General features: G+C 46.8%; 1 protein-coding gene across 1 annotated transcript in view; it reads right to left on the reverse strand.

Moving 5' to 3' along the window:
* Positions 1 to 19571, reverse strand: part of LOC123121088 (uncharacterized) — a 91707-nt gene that overhangs the window by 59159 nt on the left and 12977 nt on the right. The window contains exon 2 of the mRNA XM_044541014.1: positions 6147 to 6524. Within this exon, the coding sequence (XP_044396949.1) occupies positions 6147 to 6524 (378 nt within the window). The remainder of the gene's footprint in view (positions 1 to 6146; positions 6525 to 19571) is intronic.

Consider the following 19571-nt stretch of genomic DNA (forward strand, 5'->3'; position numbering starts at 1 on the left):
GAACAACTTCCTGTGCCCTGCTACACACTAGTTGAAGTGACGGTTCAATAACTTCATCAAGTCTCCACCATCCTCCCACTCAATTCTTTCGAGAGAAACCTTTCCTCGAGAAAGGACCCGTTTCTAGAAACAATCACTTTTGCTTCCGGGTCTGAAATAGGAGGTATACCCAAATGTTTTGGGTATTCTATGAAGATGCATTTATCCGCTTTGGGTTCGAGCTTATCATCCTGAAACTTTTTCACATAAGCGTCGCAGCCCCAAACTTTTAAGAAACGACAGCTTAGGTTTCTCTAAACCATAGTTCATACGGTGTCGTCTCAACGGAATTGCTTGGTGCCCTATTTAAAGTGAATGCGGTTGTCTCTAATGCCTAACCCATAAAGAATAGTGGTAATTCGATAAGAGACATCATGGTATGCACCATATCCAATAGGGTGCAGTTATGATGTTCGGACACACCATCACACTATGGTGTTCCAGGCGGTATTAGTTGTGAAACAATTTCCACAATGTCTTAATTGTGTGCCAAACTCGTAACTCAGATATTGATCTCTATGATCATATCATAGACATGTTATCCTCTTGTCACGACGATCTTCAACTTCACTCTGAAATTACTTAAACCTTTCAATAATTCAGACTTGTGTTACATCAAGTAAATATACTTAACATCTACTCAAATCATCTGTGAAGTAAGAACATAACGATATCCACTGCGTGCCTCAGCACTCATTGGACTGCACACATCAAAATGTATTACTTCCAACAAGTTGCTTTCTTGTTCAATCTTACTAAAAACAAGGCCTTTCAGTCATCTTGCCCATGTGGTATGATTTGCATGTCTCAAGTGATTCAAAATCAAGTGAGTCCAAACGATCCATCTGTATGGAGTTTCTTCATGCATATCTACCAATAGACATGGTTCGCATGTCTCAATCTTTTCAAAAACGAGTGAGTCCAAAGATCCATCAACATGGAGCTTCTTCATGCATTTTATACCAATATGACTCAAATGGTAGTGCCACAAGTATGTGGTACTATCATTACTATCTTATATCTTTTGGCATGATCATGTGTATCACTACGATCGAGATTCAATAAACCATTCATTTTAGGTGCAGGACCATTGAAGGTATTATTCAAATAAACAGAGTAACCATTATTCTCCTTAAATGAATAACCGTATTGCGATAAACATAATCCAATCATGTCTATGCTCAACGCAAACACCAAATAACAATTATTTAGGTTTAACACCAATCCCGATGGTAGAGGGAGCGTGCGATGTTTGATCGCATCAACCTTGCAAACACTTCCAACACATATCGTCATCTCACCTTTAGCTAGTCTCCACAGCCTTTTATTTCGAGTTACTAACACTTAGCAACCGAACCGGTATTTATTACCCTGGTGCTACTAGGAGTACTAGTAAAGTACACAATAATATAACGTATATTCAAAATACTTCTATCGACCTTGCCAGCCTTCTCATCTACCAAGTATCTAGGTTAGTTCTGCTTAAGTGACCGTTCCCCTCATTACAGAAGCACTTAGTCTCGGGTTTGGGTTCAACCTTGGGTTTCTTCACTAGAGCAGCAACTGATTTGCCGTTTCATGAAGTATCCCTTCTTTCCCTTTCCCTTCTTGAAACTAGTGCTTTACAAACCATCAACAATTGATGCTCCTACTTGATTTCTACTTTCGCGGTGTCAAACATCGCGAATTACTCAAGGATCATCATGTTTATCCCTGATGTGTTATAGTTCATCACGAAGCTCTAATAGCTTGGTGGCAGTAACTATGGAGAACCATCACTATCTCATCTGGAAGATTAACTCCCACTTGATTCAAGCGATTGTAGTACTCAGACAATCTGAGCACATGCTCAACGATTGAGCTTTTCTCCCTTAGTTTGCAGGCTTAAGAAACTTGTCAGAGGTCTCATATCTCTTGACGTGGGCACTAGTCTGAAATCCCAATTTCAGTCTTTGGAACATCTCATATGTTCTGCGACATTTCAAAAAAACGTCTTTGGTGCCACAATTCTAAATCGTTAGCATTACGCACTAAACTATCACGTAGTCATCAAAACGTGTATGTCAGATGTTTCGCAACATCTACAGGCGACGCTCGAGGTTCAGCACACCGAGCGGTGCATTAAGGACATAAGCCTTCTGCGCAGTAATGAGGATAATCCTTAGTTTACGGACCCGGTCCGCATAATTTCTCCTATCAACTTTCAACTAAATTTTCTCTAGGAACATATCTTAAACAGTAGAACAAAAGCGTAAGCTACGACATAATTTGCAAAGACCTTTTGACTATGTTCATGATAATTAAGTTCATCTGATTATTTAATGAACTCCCACTTAGATAGACACCCCTCTAGTCATCTAAGTGATACATGATCCGAGTCAACTAGGCCGTGTCCGATCATCACGTGAGACGGACGAGTTATCATCGGTGAACATCTTCATGTTGATCGTATCTACTATACGACTCATGTTCGACCTTTCGGTCTCTTGTGTTCCGAGGCCATGTCTGTACATGCTAGGCTCGTCAAGTCAACCTAAGTGTTTCGCATGTGTAAATCTAGCTTACACCCGTTGTATGCAAACGTCAGAATCTATCACACCCGATCATCACGTGGTGCTTCGAAACAACGAACCTTCGCAACGGTGCACAGTTAGGGGGAACACGTTCTTGAAATTTTAGCGAGGGATCATCTTATTTATGCTACCGTCGTTCTAAGCAAATAAGATGTAAACATGACAAACATCACATGCAAATCATAAAGTGACATGATATGGCCAGTATCATCTTGCACCTTTGATCTCCATCTTTGAGGCGCGGCATGATCACCTTCGTCACCGGCATGACACCATGATCTCCATCATCATGATCTCCATCATCGTGTCTTCATGATGTTGTCTCGCCAACTACTACTTCTACTACTATGGCTAACGGTTAGCAATAAAGTAAAGTAATTACATGGCGTTTTCATTGACATGCAGGTTATACAATAAATTAAGACAACTCCTATGGCTCCTGCCGGTTGTCATACTCATCGACATGCAAGTCATGATTCCTATTACAAGAACATGATCAATCTCATACATCACATATATATATATATAATTCATCACATCCTTTTGGCCATATCACATCACATAGCATACCCTGCAAAAACAAGTTAGACGTCCTCTAATTGTTGTTGCATGTTTTACGTGGCTGCTATGGGTTTCTAGCAAGAACGTTTCTTAGCTTCGCAAAAACCACAACGGTGATATGCCAATTGCTATTTACCCTTCATAAGGACCCTCTTCATCGAATCCGATCCGACTAAAGTGGGAGAGACACACACCCGCTATCCACCTTATGCATCAAGTGCATGCCAGTCGGTGGAACCTGTCTCACGTAAGAGTACGTGTAAGGTCGGTCCAGGCCGCTTCATCCCACAATGCCACCGAATCAAGATAAGACTAGTGACGGTAAAAAAATTGAACAAATCATCGCCCACAACTACTTTGTGTTCTACTCGTGCATAGAATCTACGCATAGACCTAGCTCATGATACCACTGTTGGGGAACGTAGCAATAATTCAAAAAAAATCCTACGTGTCACCAAGATCAATCTAGGAGATGCTAGCAACGAGAGAGAGGGAGTGCATCTTCATTACTTTGAAGATTGCTAAGCGGAAGCGTTCCAAGAACGCGGTTGATGGAGTCGTACTCGCGGCGATTCAAGTCGCGGAAGATCCGATCTACCGCCGAACAGACGGCGCCTCCGCATTCAACACACGTACAGCCCGGGGACGTCTCCTCCTTCTTGATCCAGCAAGGGGAGAGGAGAAGTTGAGGGAGAACTCCGGCAGCACGACGGCGTGGTGGTGGAGCTTGTGGTATTCCTGCAGGGCTTCACCAAGCTCTACGTAGGAGAAGGAAGAGTTGGAGGAGGGAGGGGCTGCGCCAGGAGAAGGGGTGCGTCTACCCTCTCTCTCCCTCACTATATATAGGGGAAGGGGGTTGGAGGAGGCGCCCTAGGGTTCCCTAGGGGAGGGGCGGCGGCCACAGGGGAAACCCTAGATGGGTTTGGGCGCCCCCACCCCTAGGAAACTTGCCCCCCAAGCCGGGAGGGGTGGCTGCCCTAGGAGAGGCGCCCCCACCTCTCCAGGTTAAGTGAGAGGGGTTGGGAGGGGCGCACAACCCCTTAGTGGGCTGGTGTGTCCCGTCCCCTTGGCCCATAAGGCCCCCAACGCTTGCCGGGGCCTCCGAAACACCTTTCGGTCACGCTGGTCGTCACCCGGTACTCCCAGAACAATTCCGGACTCCAATACCCTTCGTCCAATATATCGATCTTTACCTCCGGACCACTCCGGAGTTCCTCGTCACGTCCGGGATCTCATCCGGGACTCCGAACAACCTTCGGTAACCACATAAAATTTCCCATAACAACTCTAGCGTCACCGAACCTTAAGTGTGTAGACCCTACGGGTTCGGGAACCATGTAGACATGACCGAGACGTTCTCCGGCCAATAACCAACAGCGGGATCTGGATACCCATGTTGGCTCCCACATGTTCCATGATGATCTCATCGGATGAACCACAATGTCGGGGATTCAATCAATCCCGTATACAATTCTCTTTGTCTACCGGTATGTTACTTGCCCGAGATTCAATCGCCGGTATCCCAATACCTCTTTCAATCTCGTTACTGGCAAGTCTCTTTACTCGTTCCATAACACATCATCCCGTGGCTAACTCATTAGTCACATTGAGCTCATTATGATGATTCATTACCGAGTGGGCCCAGAGATACCTCTCCGTCATACGGAGTGACAAATCCCAGTCTCGATTCGTGCCAACCCAACAGACACTTTCGGAGATACCTATAGTGCACCTTTATAGCCACCCAGTTACGTTGTGACGTTTGGTACACCCAAAGCATTCCTACGGTATCCGGGAGTTGCACAATCTCATGGTCTAAGGAAATGATACTTGACATTAGAAAAGCTCTTAGCAAACGAACTACACGATCTTGTGCTATGCTTAGGATTGGGTCTTGTCCATCACATCATTCTCCTAATGATGTGATCCCGTTATCAATGACATCCAATGTCCATGGTCAGGAAACCATAACCATCTATTGATCAATGAGCTAGTCAACTAGAGGCTTAATAGGGACATGTTGTGGTCTATGTATTCACACATGTATTACGGTTTCCAGTTAATAAAATTATAGCATGAACAATAGACAATTATCATGAACAAGGAAATACAATAATAACCATTTTATTATTGCCTCTAGAGCATATTTCCAACAACACGGTGTTGAGATCCACCTTCATGATCTCCACCCCGGTCATCATGCTCGCGAGAGCCACTTCTTTCGCCTTGGTCTTGGCGTTGGCGGCCTCGATCTCTAGCATCTTGGCTTGCTTCTCCGCCTCCAGCTCAAGCATCTTAGCTTGCTTCTCCGCGTCCATCTCAAGCCTCCTCCTTTGGATCTCCATGAAGGCGTTCATTTGCTCTTCTTTGAAACGCCGACGCTCCTCCTCCCTTGAGTCCTTCTTGTTCATCATGCCCTCCAAGGTGTTGGATGCCGCATCCCGCTTGTCCTCCTTCTTGGAGTTGGTCTTCCCCCGCGGCCGTGCCGGCTCGCCGTCCCCAACCTCCTCCACGGCTTGCTTCCCCCCACGCGACTTGAGGGGGCATATTGCGCCTTGAACTTCTCTTCGTCCTTGATGACCTGAAAGCAATGGGAGAGGTTGAAGCACTTGCCATTGTGTTGGACCTTGAATGCCTACAGAATGTTTCCATGCAAGCATATTGGCAAATGGTATGCAAGAATGAACTTGATGACACAAAAGAGGGTGGCTTGCTAGCATACCATGTCTTGCATGCCGATGCCGCTCACGGGGCGGGCCTTGACGCTCTCAAGAGTGGCACAAAACTTGTTGCACTCTTGTTGGATGACCCTCCATCGCTTCGAAATGGACACCCACCCGCGCGTGCTCACAATTTGGTAAGGCGGAAACTTCTTGCGCTCATGAAACTCCCGGTGGACACGAATCCGAAATGTTGAATGCTTTTGTTCGCCGCCCATCTTGGGGTCTTGTCCAATGTCTCGCCAACACTCGCAAAGAAGCTTGTCCTCGGCCGTCGTGTATGCCTTCGTGTGCTTGCTCTTGCGCTTCGGCTTCGGACCGGCGGCTTGGTTGGCGAGCTCGTCCTCGAACAAAGGCTCCACTTCGATGTCGCACTCATCCTCTTCCTCTTGCCCGTAGTCATCCGAAAACTCGTGGTCAAGTGGGAAGCCGTCCAGATCCATGCCGACCTGATCACGCATGAAGGCCGCCTGATCGGGATCATAGCCAGCGGCCGGCGTGAACGCCCCGCGGCCGTCCTGGCTTTGTGTCTTGTCGGGATCGTAGCCAGCGGCCGGCGCACCACCCTCGAAGATGAGATTCTGCATGTAGTCCTCGTCGCCGGTGGACGGCATTCCCTCGAACAGGTTGCGGGTGAGGGAGTCCTGGATTAGGGGGTCCCCGGGTATCCGGACTATGTGACATGGGCTGGATTAATGGGCCGTGAAGATATGGAGGCCTTCCCCCGAGTCCGGATGGGACTCTCCTTTGTGTGGATGACAAGCATGGCGTTTGGATATGAAGCTTCCTTTCTTTGTAAACCGACTCTGTACAAACCCTAGCCCCCTCTGGTGTCTATATAAACCGGAGGGTTTAGTACGTAGAGGCGATCACAATCATACAGGTTAGACATCTAGGGTTTAGCAATTATGATCTTGAGGTAGATCAACTCTTGTAACCCCTATACTCATTAAAGTCAATCAAACAGGAAGTAGGGTATTACCTCCATTAAGAGGTCTCGAACCTGGGTAACCATCGTGTCCCCCGCCTCCTGTTACCTTTAATCCTCAGACGCATAGTTCGGGACCCCCTACCCGAGATCGGCCGGTTTTGACACCGACATTGGTGCTTTCATTGAGAGTTCCTCTGTGCTGTCGATAGAAGGGTCGATGGCTCGCCTTGTCGTCAACGACAAGATCACTTCTGGAAGGGCCCTAGTTTCTGGGCAGATCCTCCAGATCGGCAGTTTCACCATAGGCGCCCGCCCGGTCGTCAAGCCCAAAGCGGTCCCCCAGATTGCCAAAAACCATCTCCGCATCAGCCCCGAAAGCGTCGATAAGATGGATCCGACAGATATCTCGTCTTTAAACAAAATGCTAGATCGCATCGCCACCCTGGGGGTCGCAACAGATTATGATCTGATTGGGCTTAAACCCGATCAGAGGGAAATTGAATCCCCACCTGTCACCCACCTGGTGACCGTCGTGGAAGAGCAAGTTGAGGATACTGCTCCTCCTATGCTGAAAACAAACTATGTTCGCATCTCTGACCCCTGCGAGCCGTATACCCGCCTTCGAGAAGAGACCGTCTGTCCTCCGAACATAGAATTAGGCGTTGAGCCTAAAAACCCCCAGGACACTCCGGATCCTGGGCTAGTGACCTCAGAAATTTTGCAAAATCCAGATTCCTCAGTGGGTCAGGGTTCGTATTTAAACCCACCCGCCCACCACAATCAATACTCTCCAAGCAATTCCGGTCCCCCGGATATATATGACTTAATGTATATACGGCAGTAACCTCAGGAAACAGTCCATCACTTCTGGGCTGGATTCCTACTTGTTAAAAACAAGATTAAAGATTGTTGTGATGACGATGCGGTATCACTCTTTTGCCGCAACTGCACGGACGAGGGGATCCTCAACGCCCTCAACCGACGCCGCATACTGCACTTTGCAGATTTGGCACACATAGTACAGAAGTATTGTGAAATGGAAAGCGCCTGGAAATCCCAGACAACTCGGTGGGATCCATCGGCCTTTCAGCCACCCACCGGCCGGGCAAGAAGGATGCAACCTCACGGGGCACCTGATCATCACTTCACGGACAAGAAAATTAAACCCCTAACGGGACATAGAACTGTCCTTGATGAATGGCTCGACAAGCCTTGTCAGATACACACAATGCCGGATTCCGAACCAACACATAGCCTTCGGGCATGTTGGATACTCCGGCAGGTGGCTAAAAGCGGTGAGGCAATCCTCACCAACACTACCCCGGCAAGGTACTCCTCGGAGGATAGAGATCTCAATGTACTTACGGTCTTCGAGACCTTTTCTTCAAATAATCAGCAAAAAAGGGCGCTCTGCGTGTTGGAAATATGCCCTAGAGGCAATAATAAATTGGTTATTATTATATTTCCTTGTTCATGATAATCGTTTATTATCCATGCTATAATTGTATTGATAGGAAACTCAAATACATGTGTGGATACATAGACAACACCATGTCCCTAGTAAGCCTCTAGTTGACTAGCTCGTTGATCAATAGATGGTTACGGTTTCCTGACCATGGACATTGGATGTCGTTGATAACGGGATCACATCATTAGGAGAATGATGTGATGGACAAGACCCAATCCTAAGCCTAGCACAAGATCGTGTAGTTCGTTTGCTAAGAGCTTTTCTAAAGTCAAGTATCATTTCCTTAGACCATGAGATTGTGCAACTCCCGGATACCGTAGGAATGCTTTGGGTGTACCAAACATCACAACGTAACTGGGTGGCTATAAAGGTGCACTACAGGTATCTCCGAAAGTGTCGGTTGGGTTGGCACGAATCGAGACTGGGATTTGTCACTCCGTGTAAACGGAGAGGTATCTCTGGGCCCACTCGGTAGGACATCATCATAATGTGCACAATGTGACCAAGGAGTTGATCACGGGATGATGTGTTACGGAACGAGTAAAGAGACTTGCTGGTAACGAGATTGAACAAGGTATCGGGATACCGACGATCGAATCTCGGGCAAGTACTATACCGGTAGACAAAGGGAATTGTATACGGGATTGATTGAATCCTCGACATCGTGGTTCATCCGATGAGATCATCGAGGAGCATGTGGGAGCCAACATCGGTATCCAGATCCCGTTGTTGGTTATTGACCGGAGAGTCGTCTCGGTCATGTCTGCGTGTCTCCCGAAACCGTAGGGTCTACACACTTCAGGTTCGGTGACGCTAGGGTTGTAGAGATATTAGTATGCGGTAACCCGAAAGTTGTTCGGAGTCCTGGATGAGATCCCGGACGTCACGAGGAGTTCCGGAATGGTCCGGAGGTAAAGATTTATATATGGGAAGTCTTGTTTTGGTCGCCGGAAAAGTTTCGCGCATTATCGGTATTGTACCAGGAGTGCCGAAAGGGTTCCGGGGGTCCACCAAGGGGTCCACCTGCCCCGGGGGGACCACATGGGCTGTGGGGTGTGCGCCTTGGTCTATATGGGCCAAGGGAACCAGCCCCAAGAGGCCCATGCACCAAGAGATAAGGTAAATGGAGAGTCCTAAAGGGGGAAGGCACCTCCTAGGTGCCTTGGGGAGGATGGACTCCTCCCTGGCCGCACCCTTCCTTGGAGGAAGGGCCAAGGCTGCGCCCCCCCTCTCCCTTGGCCCTATATATAGTGGGGGGAAGGGAGGGCAGCAAACCCAAGCCCTGGCGCCTCCCTCTCCCTCCCGTGACACATCTCCCTCCTCCCGCAGCGCTTGGCGAAGCCCTGTTGGAATCCCGCTACTTCCACCACCACGCCGTCGTGCTGCTGGATCTCCATCAACCTCTCCTCCCCCCTTGCTGGATCAAGAAGGAGGAGACGTCGCTGCTCTGTACGTGTGTTGAACGCGGAGGTGCCGTCCGTTCGGCGCTAGGATCATCGGTGATTTGGATCACGACGAGTACGACTCCATCAACCCCGTTCTCTTGAACACTTCCGCTCGCGATCTACAAGGGTATGTAGATGCACTCCTTCCCTCTCGTTGCTAGTAAACTCCATAGATTGATCTTGGTGATGCGTAGAAAATTTTGAATTTCTGCTACGTTCCCCAACAGTGGCATCATGAGCTAGGTCTATGCGTAGTTTCTATGCACGAGTGGAACACAAAGTAGTTGTGGGCGTCGATTTTGTCAATTTACTTGCCGTTACTAGTCTTATCTTGATTCGGCGGCATTGTGGGATGAAGCGGCCCGGACCGACCTTACACGTACACTTATGTGAGACAGGTTCCAGCGACTGACATGTACTAGTTGCATAAGGTGGCTAGCGGGTGTCTGTCTCTCCCACTTTAGTCAGATCGGATTCGATGAAAAGGGTCCTTATGAAGGGTAAATAGAAATTGGCATATCACGTTGTGGCTTTTGCGTAGGTAAGAAACGTTCTTTCTAGAATCCCATAGCAGCCACGTAAAACATGCAACAACAATTAGAGGACGTCTAACTTGTTTTTGCAGGGTATGCTATGTGATGTGATATGGCCAAAAGGATGTGATGAATGATATATGTGATGTATGAGATTGATCATGTTCTTGTAATAGGAATCACGACTTGCATGTCGATGAGTATGACAACCGGCAGGAGCCATAGGAGTTGTCTTAATTTTTTGTATGACCTGCGTGTCAATGAAAACGCCATGTAATTACTTTACTTTATTGCTAAACGTTAGCCATAGTAGTAGAAGTAATAGTTGGCGAGACAACTTCATGAAGACACGATGATGGAGATCATGATGATGGAGATCATGGTGTCATGCCGGTGAAGAAGGTGATCATGCCGCGCCTCGAAGATGGAGATCAAAGGCGCAAGATGATATTGGCCATATCACGTCACTTTATGATTTGCATGTGATGTTTATCATGTTTACATCTTATTTGCTTAGAACGACGGTAGCATAAAAAAGATGATCCCTCACTAAAATTTCAAGAGACGTGTTCCCCCTAACTGTGCACCATTGCAAAGGTTCGTTGTTTCGAAGCACCACGTGATGATCGGGTGTGATAGATTCTAACGTTCGCATACAACGGGTGTTGACGAGCCTAGCATGTACAGACATGGCCTCGGAACACATGCAAAACACTTAGGTTGACTTGACGAGCCTAGCATGTACAGACATGGCCTCGGAACACAAGAGATCGAAAGGTCGAACATGAGTCGTATAGTAGATGCGATCAACATGGAGATGTTCACCGATGATGACTAGTCCGTCTCACGTGATGATCGGACACGGCCTAGTTTGACTCGGATCATGTATCACTTAGATGACTAGAGGGATGTCTATCTGAGTGGGAGTTCATTAAATAATCAGATGAACTTAATTATCATGAACATAGTCAAAAGTCTTTGCAAATTATGTCATAGCTTACGCTTTAGTTCTACTGTTTAAGATATGTTCCTAGAGAAAATTTAGTTCAAAGTTGATAGTGGCAATTATGCGGACTGGGTCCATAAACTGAGGATTGTCCTCATTGCTTCACAGAAGGCTTATGTCCTTAATGCACCGCTCGGTGTGCTGAACCTCAGCGTCGTCTGTAGATGTTGCGAAACATCTGACATACACGTTTTGATGACTACGTGATAGTTCAGTGCGTAATGTTGAACGGTTTAGAATTGAGGCACCGAAGACATTTTGAAACGTCGCGGAACATATGAGATGTTCCAAGAGCTGAAATTGGGATTTTAGGCTCGTGCCCACGTCAAGAGGTATGATACCTCTGACAAGTTTCTTAAGCCTGCAAACTAAGGGAGAAAAGCTCAACCGTTGAGCATGTGCTCAGATTGTCTGAGTACTATAATCGCTTGAATCGAGTGGGAGTTAATCTTCCAGATGAGATAGTGATGGTTCTCCAAAGTCATTGCCACCAAGCTATTAGAGCTTCATGATGAACTATAACATATCAGGGATAGACATGATGATCCTTGAGCAACTCGCGATGTTTGACACCGTGAAAGTAGAAATCAAGAAGGAGCATCAATCGTTGATGGTTAGTAAAACCACTAGTTTTAAGAAGGGCAAGGGAAGAAGGGATACTTCATGAAACAGCAAATCATTTGCTGCTCTAGTGAAGAATCCCAAGGTTGAACCCAAACCCGAGACTAAGTGCTTCTGTAATGAGGGAAACGGTCACTGAAGCAAAACTGCCCTAGATACTTGGTAGATGAGAAGGCAGGCAAGGTCGACAGAAGTATATTGGATATACATTATATGAATGTGTACTTTACTAGTACTCCTAGCAGCACCAGGGTATTAAATACCGGTTCGGTTGCTAAGTGTTAGTAACTCAAAATAAAAGCTGCAGAATAAACGGAGACTAGCTAAAGGTGAGATGACGATATGTGTTGGAAGTGTTTCCAAGGTTGATGTGATCAAGCATCGCATGCTCCCTCTACCATCGAGATTGGTGTTAAACCTAAGTAATTGTTATTTAGTGTTGAGCAATACGGTTATTCATTTAAGGAGAATAATGGTTACTCTGTTTATTTGAATAATACCTTCAATGGTCTTGCACCTAAAATGAATCTCGATCGCAGTGATACACATGATCGTGCCAAAAGATATAAAATAGTAATGATAGTACCACATACTTGTGGCACTGCCATTTGAGTCATATTGGTATAGAACGCATGAAGAAGCTCCATGTAGATGGATCTTTGGACTCACTCGTTTTTGAAAAGATTGAGACATGCGAACCATGTCTATTGGTATATATGCATGAAGAAACTCCATGCAGATGGATCGTTTGGACTCACTTGATTTTGAATCACTTGAGACATGCAAATCATACCACATGGGCAAGATGACTGAAAGACCTCGTTTTCAGTAAGATGGAACAAGAGAGCAACTTGTTGGAAGTAATACATTTGATGTGTGTAGTCCAATGAGTGCTGAGGCATGCAGTGGATATCGATATGTTCTTACTTCACAGATGATTCGAGTAGATGCTGAGAATATTTACTTGATGAAACACAAGTATGAATTATTGAAAGGTTCAAGTAATTTCAGAGTGAAGTTGAAGATCGTCGTGACAAGAGGATAAAATGTCTATGATATGATCATAGAGATATCTGAGTTACGAGTTTGGCACACAATTAAGACATTGTGGAAAGTGTTTCACAATTAATACCGCCTGGAACACCACAATGTCATGGTGTGTCCGAACATCATAACTGCACCCTATTGGATATGGTGCAAGCCATGATGTCTCTTATCGAATTACCACTATCGTTTATGGGTTAGGCATTAGAGATAACCGCATTCACTTTAAAAGGGGCACCACGCAATTCCGTCGAGACGACACCGTTTAGAGAAACCTAAGTTGTCGTTTCTTAAAAGTTTGGGGCCGCGATGCTTATGTGAAAAAGTTTCAAGCTGATAAGCTCGAACCCAAAGCGGATAAATGCATCTTCATAGAAAACCCAAAATAGTTGGGTATACCTCCTATTTCAGATCTGGAAGCAAAAGTAATTGCCTCTAGAAACGAGTCCTTTCTCGAGGAAAAGTTTCTCTCGAAAGAATTGAGTGGGAGGATGGTGGAGACTTGATGAGGTTATTGAACCATAACTTCAACTAGTGTGTAGCAGGGCACAGGAAGTTGTTCCTGTGGCACCTACACCAATTGAAGTGGAAGCTTATGATAGTGATCATGAAACTTCGGATCAAGTCACTACCAAACCTCGTAGGTTGACAAGGATGCGTACTACTTCAGAGTGGTATGTAATCCTGTCTTGGAAGTCATGTTGCTGGACAACAATGAACCTACGAGCTATGGAGAAGCGATGGTGGGCCCGTATTCCGACGAATGGCTCAAGGCCATAAAATCCGAGATAGGATCCATGTATCAGAACAAAGCATGGACTTTGGTGAACTTGCCCGATGATCGGCAAGCCATTGAGATAAATGGATCTTTAAGAAGAAGACGGACGTAAACGGTAATGTTACCGTCTATGAAGCTCGACTTGTGGCAAAGAGTATTTTCACAAGTTCAAGGAGTTGACTACGATGAGATTTTCTCATCCGTAGCGATGCTTAAGTCCGTCGGAATCATGTTAGCATTAGGTGCATTTATGAAATCTGGCAGATGGATGTCAAAACAAGTTTCCTTACCAGTTTTTGTAAGGAAAGGTTGTATGTGATACAATCAGAAAGGTTTTGTCAATCCTAAGGATGCTAAAAGGTATGCTAGCTCCAGCGATCCTTCCATGGACTAGAGCAAGCATCTCGGAGTCAAAATATACGCTTTGATGGAGTGATCAAAGTTTTTGGGTTTATACAAAGTTTGTTAGAAGCTTGTATTTACAATAAAGTGAGTGGGGGCGCTACAACATTTCTGATAAGTATATGTGAATGACATATTGTTGATCCGAAATGATGTAAAATTTCTGGAAAGCATAAAGGGTTGTTTGAAAGGAGTTTTTCAAAGGAAGACCTGGATAAAGCTGCTTACATATTGGTCATCAAGATCTATAGAGATAGATCAAGACGCCTGATGATACTTTCAAAGAACGCACACCTTGACATGATTTTGAAAGAGTTCAAAAGAGATCAGCAAAGAAGGAGTTCTTGGCTGTGTTACAAGGTGTGAGTATTGAGTAAGACTCAAGACCTGACCACAGCAGAAGAGAGAGAAAGGACGAAGGTCGTCCCCTATGCTTTAGACGTAGGCTCTACAGTATGCTATGCTGTGTACCGCACATGAAGTGTGCCTTGCCATGAGTTGGTCAAGGGGTACAATAGTGATCCGGGAATGGATCACATGACAGCGGTCGAACTTATCCTTAGTATCTAGTGGACTAAGGACTTTTCTCGATTATGGAGGTGAAAAGGAGTTCGTCGTAAAGGGTTACGTCGATGCGAACTTTGACACTAATCCGGATGACTCTGAGTAGTAAACCGGATTCGTATAGTAGAGCAGTTATTTGAAATGGCTCCAAGTAGCGCGTGGTAGCATCCACAAGATGACATAGATATTCATAAAGCACACACGGATCTGAAAGGTTCAGACCCATTGACTAATAACCTCTCTCACAAGCATAACATGATCAAACCAGAACTCATTGAGTGTTAATCACATAGTGATGTGAACTAGATTGTTGACTCTAGTAAACTCTTTGGATGTTGGTCACATGGTGATGTGACCTGTGAGTGTTAATCACATGGTGATGTGAACTAGATTATTGACTCTAGTGCAAGTGGGAGACTGTTGGGAATATGCCCTAGAGGCAATAATAAATTGGTTATTATTATATTTCCTTGTTCATGATAATCGTTTATTATCCATGCTATAATTGTATTGATAGGAAACTCAAATACATGTGTGGATACATAGACAACACCATGTCCCTAGTAAGCCTCTAGTTGACTAGCTCGTTGATCAATAGATGGTTACGGTTTCTTGACCATGGACATTGGATGTCGTTGATAACGGGATCACATCATTAGGAGAATGATGTGATGGACAAGACCCAATCCTAAGCCTAGCACAAGATCGTGTAGTTCGTTTGCTAAGAGCTTTTCTAATGTCAAGTATCTTTTCCTTAGACCATGAGATTGTGCAACTCCCGGATACCGTAGGAATGCTTTGGGTGTACCAAACGTCACAACGTAACTGGGTGGCTATAAAGGTGCACTACAGGTATCTCCGAAAGTTTCTGTTGGGTTGGCACAAATCGAGACTGGGATTTGTCACTCCGTGTAAACGGAGAGGTATCTCTGGGCCCACTCGGTAGGACATCATCATAATGTGCACAATGTGACCAAGGAGTTAATCACGGGATGATGTGTTACGGAACGAGTAAAGAGACTTGCCGGTAACGAGATTGAACAAGGTATCGGGATACCGACGATCGAATCTCGGGCAAGTACTATACCGGTAGACAAAGGGAATTGTATACGGGATTGATTGAATCCTCGACATCGTGGTTCATCCGATGAGATCATCGAGGAGCATGTGGGAGCCAACATGGGTATCCAGATCCCGCTGTTGGTTATTGACCAGAGAGTCGTCTCGGTCATGTCTTCGTGTCTCCCGAACCCGTAGGGTCTACACACTTCAGGTTCGGTGACGCTAGGGTTGTAGAGATATTAGTATGCGGTAACCCGAAAGTTGTTCGGAGTCCCGGATGAGATCCCGGACGTCACGAGGAGTTCCGGAATGGTCCGGAGGTAAAGATTTATATATGGGAAGTCTTGTTTTGGTCGCCGGAAAAGTTTTGCGCATTATCGGTATTGTACCAGGAGTGCCGAAAGGGTTCCGGGGGTCCACCAAGGGGTCCACCTGCCCTGGGGGGCCACATGGGCTGTGGGGTGTGCGCCTTGGCCTATATGGGCCAAGGGAACAAACCCCAAGAGGCCCATGCGCCAAGAGATAAGGTAAAGGGAGAGTCCTAAAGGGGGAAGGCACCTCCTAGGTGCCTTGGGGAGGATGGACTCCTCCCTGGCCGCACCCTTCCTTGGAGGAAGGGCCAAGGCTGCGCCCCCCCCCCCTCTCCCTTGGCCCTATATATAGTGGGGGGAAGGGAGGGCAGCAAACCCAAGCCCTGGCGCCTCCCTCTCCCTCCCGTGACACATCTCCCTCCTCCCGCAGCGCTTGGCGAAGCCCTGTTGGAATCCCGCTACTTCCACCACCACGCCGTCGTGCTGCTGGAGCTCCATCAACCTCTCCTCCCCCCCTTGCTGGATCAAGAAGGAGGAGACGTCGCTGCTCCGTACGTGTGTTGAACACGGAGGTGCCGTCCATTCGGCGCTAGGATCATCGGTGATTTGGATCACGACGAGTACGACTCCATCAACCCCGTTCTCTTGAACACTTCCGCTCGCGATCTACAAGGGTATGTAGATGCACTCCTTCCCTCTCGTTGCTAGTAAACTCCATAGATTGATCTTGGTGATGCGTAGAAAATTTTGAATTTCTGCTACGTTCCCCAACATTGCAACCTCGCCGAAGTTAACCAAGTAGCTGCAATAAACCATTGGAACGACATGGCGATAACCTTCAATGCCACTGACGAACCACCGACCCGATCAGTCCGAGCACCGGCCGCTTTAGTTCTCAACCCAATTGTGGATGGCTTTGGGCTCACTAAAGTGCTCATGGAGGGGGCAGCGGATTGAACCTCATCTATGAGGACACGCTCGACAAAATGCAAATAGACAGGAGCCGCATCAAGCAGAGTAGTACAACCTTTCGAGGTATTATCCCCAGCCGAGAAGCGCGGTGTTCGGGAAAAATAAAACTTGATGTGGTATTCGACACGCCGGAGAACTACAGGTCTGAAGAGTTAATTTTCCAGGTGGCACCTTTCAACAGCGGATATCATGCCTTGTTGGGGCGAGATGCATTCACACGCTTTCAAGCCATACCTCATTACGGGTATATGAAGCTTAAAATGCCTGGGCCCAACGGAGTCATCACTATCACCAGTGATCCGGACATAGCACTCCGCGCCAAAAACAAAACCGCATCCCTGGCCCTCGAGGCACTATCCGAGGCCCTTGCGGCCGAGGAGCTCACCGCTCTACGGCCCATAGTGGATAGAGATGATGTAATCCTCGACAAAAGGCCAAAATCAACTTCTTTCAAACCGGCAGACGAAATAGTCAAATTCCAAGTTCACCCGGCGGATCCTACTAAAATAGCAGCCATTGGAGCACAGCTGGATCTAGCAATCGACGCCGCTCTGAGAGCATTCCTGCGCGATAATTGGGACATTTTCGCCTGGCACCCTTCGGATATGCCAGGAATCCCACACAGACTGGCCGAACACAGCCTCAACAAAATAAAGGGGTTCAAGCCAGTTAAGCAAACGCTACGGCGATTTTCCAAACCCAAACGACAAGCTATGGGGGAGGAGCTAGCCAAATTACTTGAAGCCGGGTTTATTCGAGAAATAAAACACCTGGATTGGTTAGCAAACCTGGTGATGGTGCCAAAGAAGGACAAATCCTGGTGCCTTTGTGTCGATTTTAAAGACCTCAATAAAGCTTTCCCTAAGGACCCCTTCCCACTGCCCCACATAGACCAGATTGATGCAACTGCAGGACACGATTCACTATGTTTCCTCGACGCATACTCCGGATACCATTAGATTAAGATGAAAGAATCCGACCAGGCTGCAACTGTGTTTATCACTCCGTACGGGCCTTTTTGTTTTAACACTAAGCCTTTCGGGCTTAAAAACGCCAACGCCACCTACCAACGCATGATTCAAACATGCCTGGAAAAACAAATTGGCAAGACGGTGGAGGCGCATGTAGACGATGTAGTAATCAAAACCAAACATGTCGAATCATTGATAGACGACTTACGTCTTACATTCGACAACCTCCAAACATATGACATACGGCTCAATCCGGAAAAATGCGTTTTTAGCGTTCCGGACGGAAAGCTGCTTGGGTTCATTGTTTCCAATAGAGGAATCGAAGCAAACCCAGCAAAAATCTGACCCTTGTCTCAGTTGGCAATACCAACAGACCTAAAACAGGTCCAAAAACTAGCTGGGTGCGTGGCAGCCTTAAGCCGCTTTATCTCCAGACTCGGAGAGAAGGCGCTGCCGCTATACCGCCTGCTTCGACGTACCGACCACTTTGAGTGGACGGACGCGGCAACGGCCGGGTTGGAAGAAATAAAAACTCTGCTAGCAAACAATCCAATCCTCGCCACACCTAAAATTGGTGAACCTATACTACTGTATATATCTGCAACTCACCAGGTGGGGAGCGCAGTACTCGTCGCGAACGAGAGGAAGAGGGACATAAATTCCCACTCCAAAAGCCCGTATACTACATATCGGCGGTTTTCACGCCATGCAAATCACGGTACCCGCACTATCAAAAGATAGCATATGCGGTTTTCATGGCATCACGGAAGCTGCGACACTACTTTCAAGAGTGCTCGATCACGGTGGCCTCCGAGGTACCACTCAATGACATCATAAACAATCGAGATGCCACCGACCACATTGCAAAATGGGCCATCGAGCTCCTACCATTTTAAATAACGTATAAACCACGCCGAGCCATTAAATCTCAGGTGTTGGCCGACTTCGTCGCCGAATGGACAGAGGCCGAACTCCCTAAAGAGTACGGCACATACTCCAACTGGGTGATGTACTTCGATGGCTCAAAAATGTTAGCCGGATTGGGGGCCGGTGTCATCCTAACATCCCCTACAGGGGACACAGTCCGCAACATATTGCAAATCATGTGTGCAGACTCTAATAACGCAGCCGAATATGAGGCACTACTACATGGCCTCCGGATGGTTGTTTCTATGGGCATACAACGCCTCGAGGTGTGCGGGGATTCAAATCTCACAATATCCCAAATAAATGGAGAATTCGATGCCAAAGATCCAAAGATGGCGGCTTACCGCAATGCCGTGCTGAAAATATCAGCTTGGTTCGAGGGGCTCGAGTTTCATCATGTGGCCCGAGACAGTAACCAAGCAGCGGACATCCTTGCTCGAATGGGCACTAAACGTGACCCCATCCCTCCTAACACGTTCGTGGAAAGGCTCTTTAAGCCATCCATGGTATGGCAGGACGAGAGCGGAAATACCAGTCCGGCGTCGATCACACTCCCAGATGCCGAACACGATTCAGCCATCATCGGGGGCTCGGGCACAGAACCAACGCCTTCCGCCCATGTAATCATGGCGGTAATCGCTCC

Source organism: Triticum aestivum, chromosome 5D (genome assembly GCF_018294505.1).
Source record: "Triticum aestivum cultivar Chinese Spring chromosome 5D, IWGSC CS RefSeq v2.1, whole genome shotgun sequence".
NCBI classification, from domain to species: domain Eukaryota; kingdom Viridiplantae; phylum Streptophyta; class Magnoliopsida; order Poales; family Poaceae; genus Triticum; species Triticum aestivum.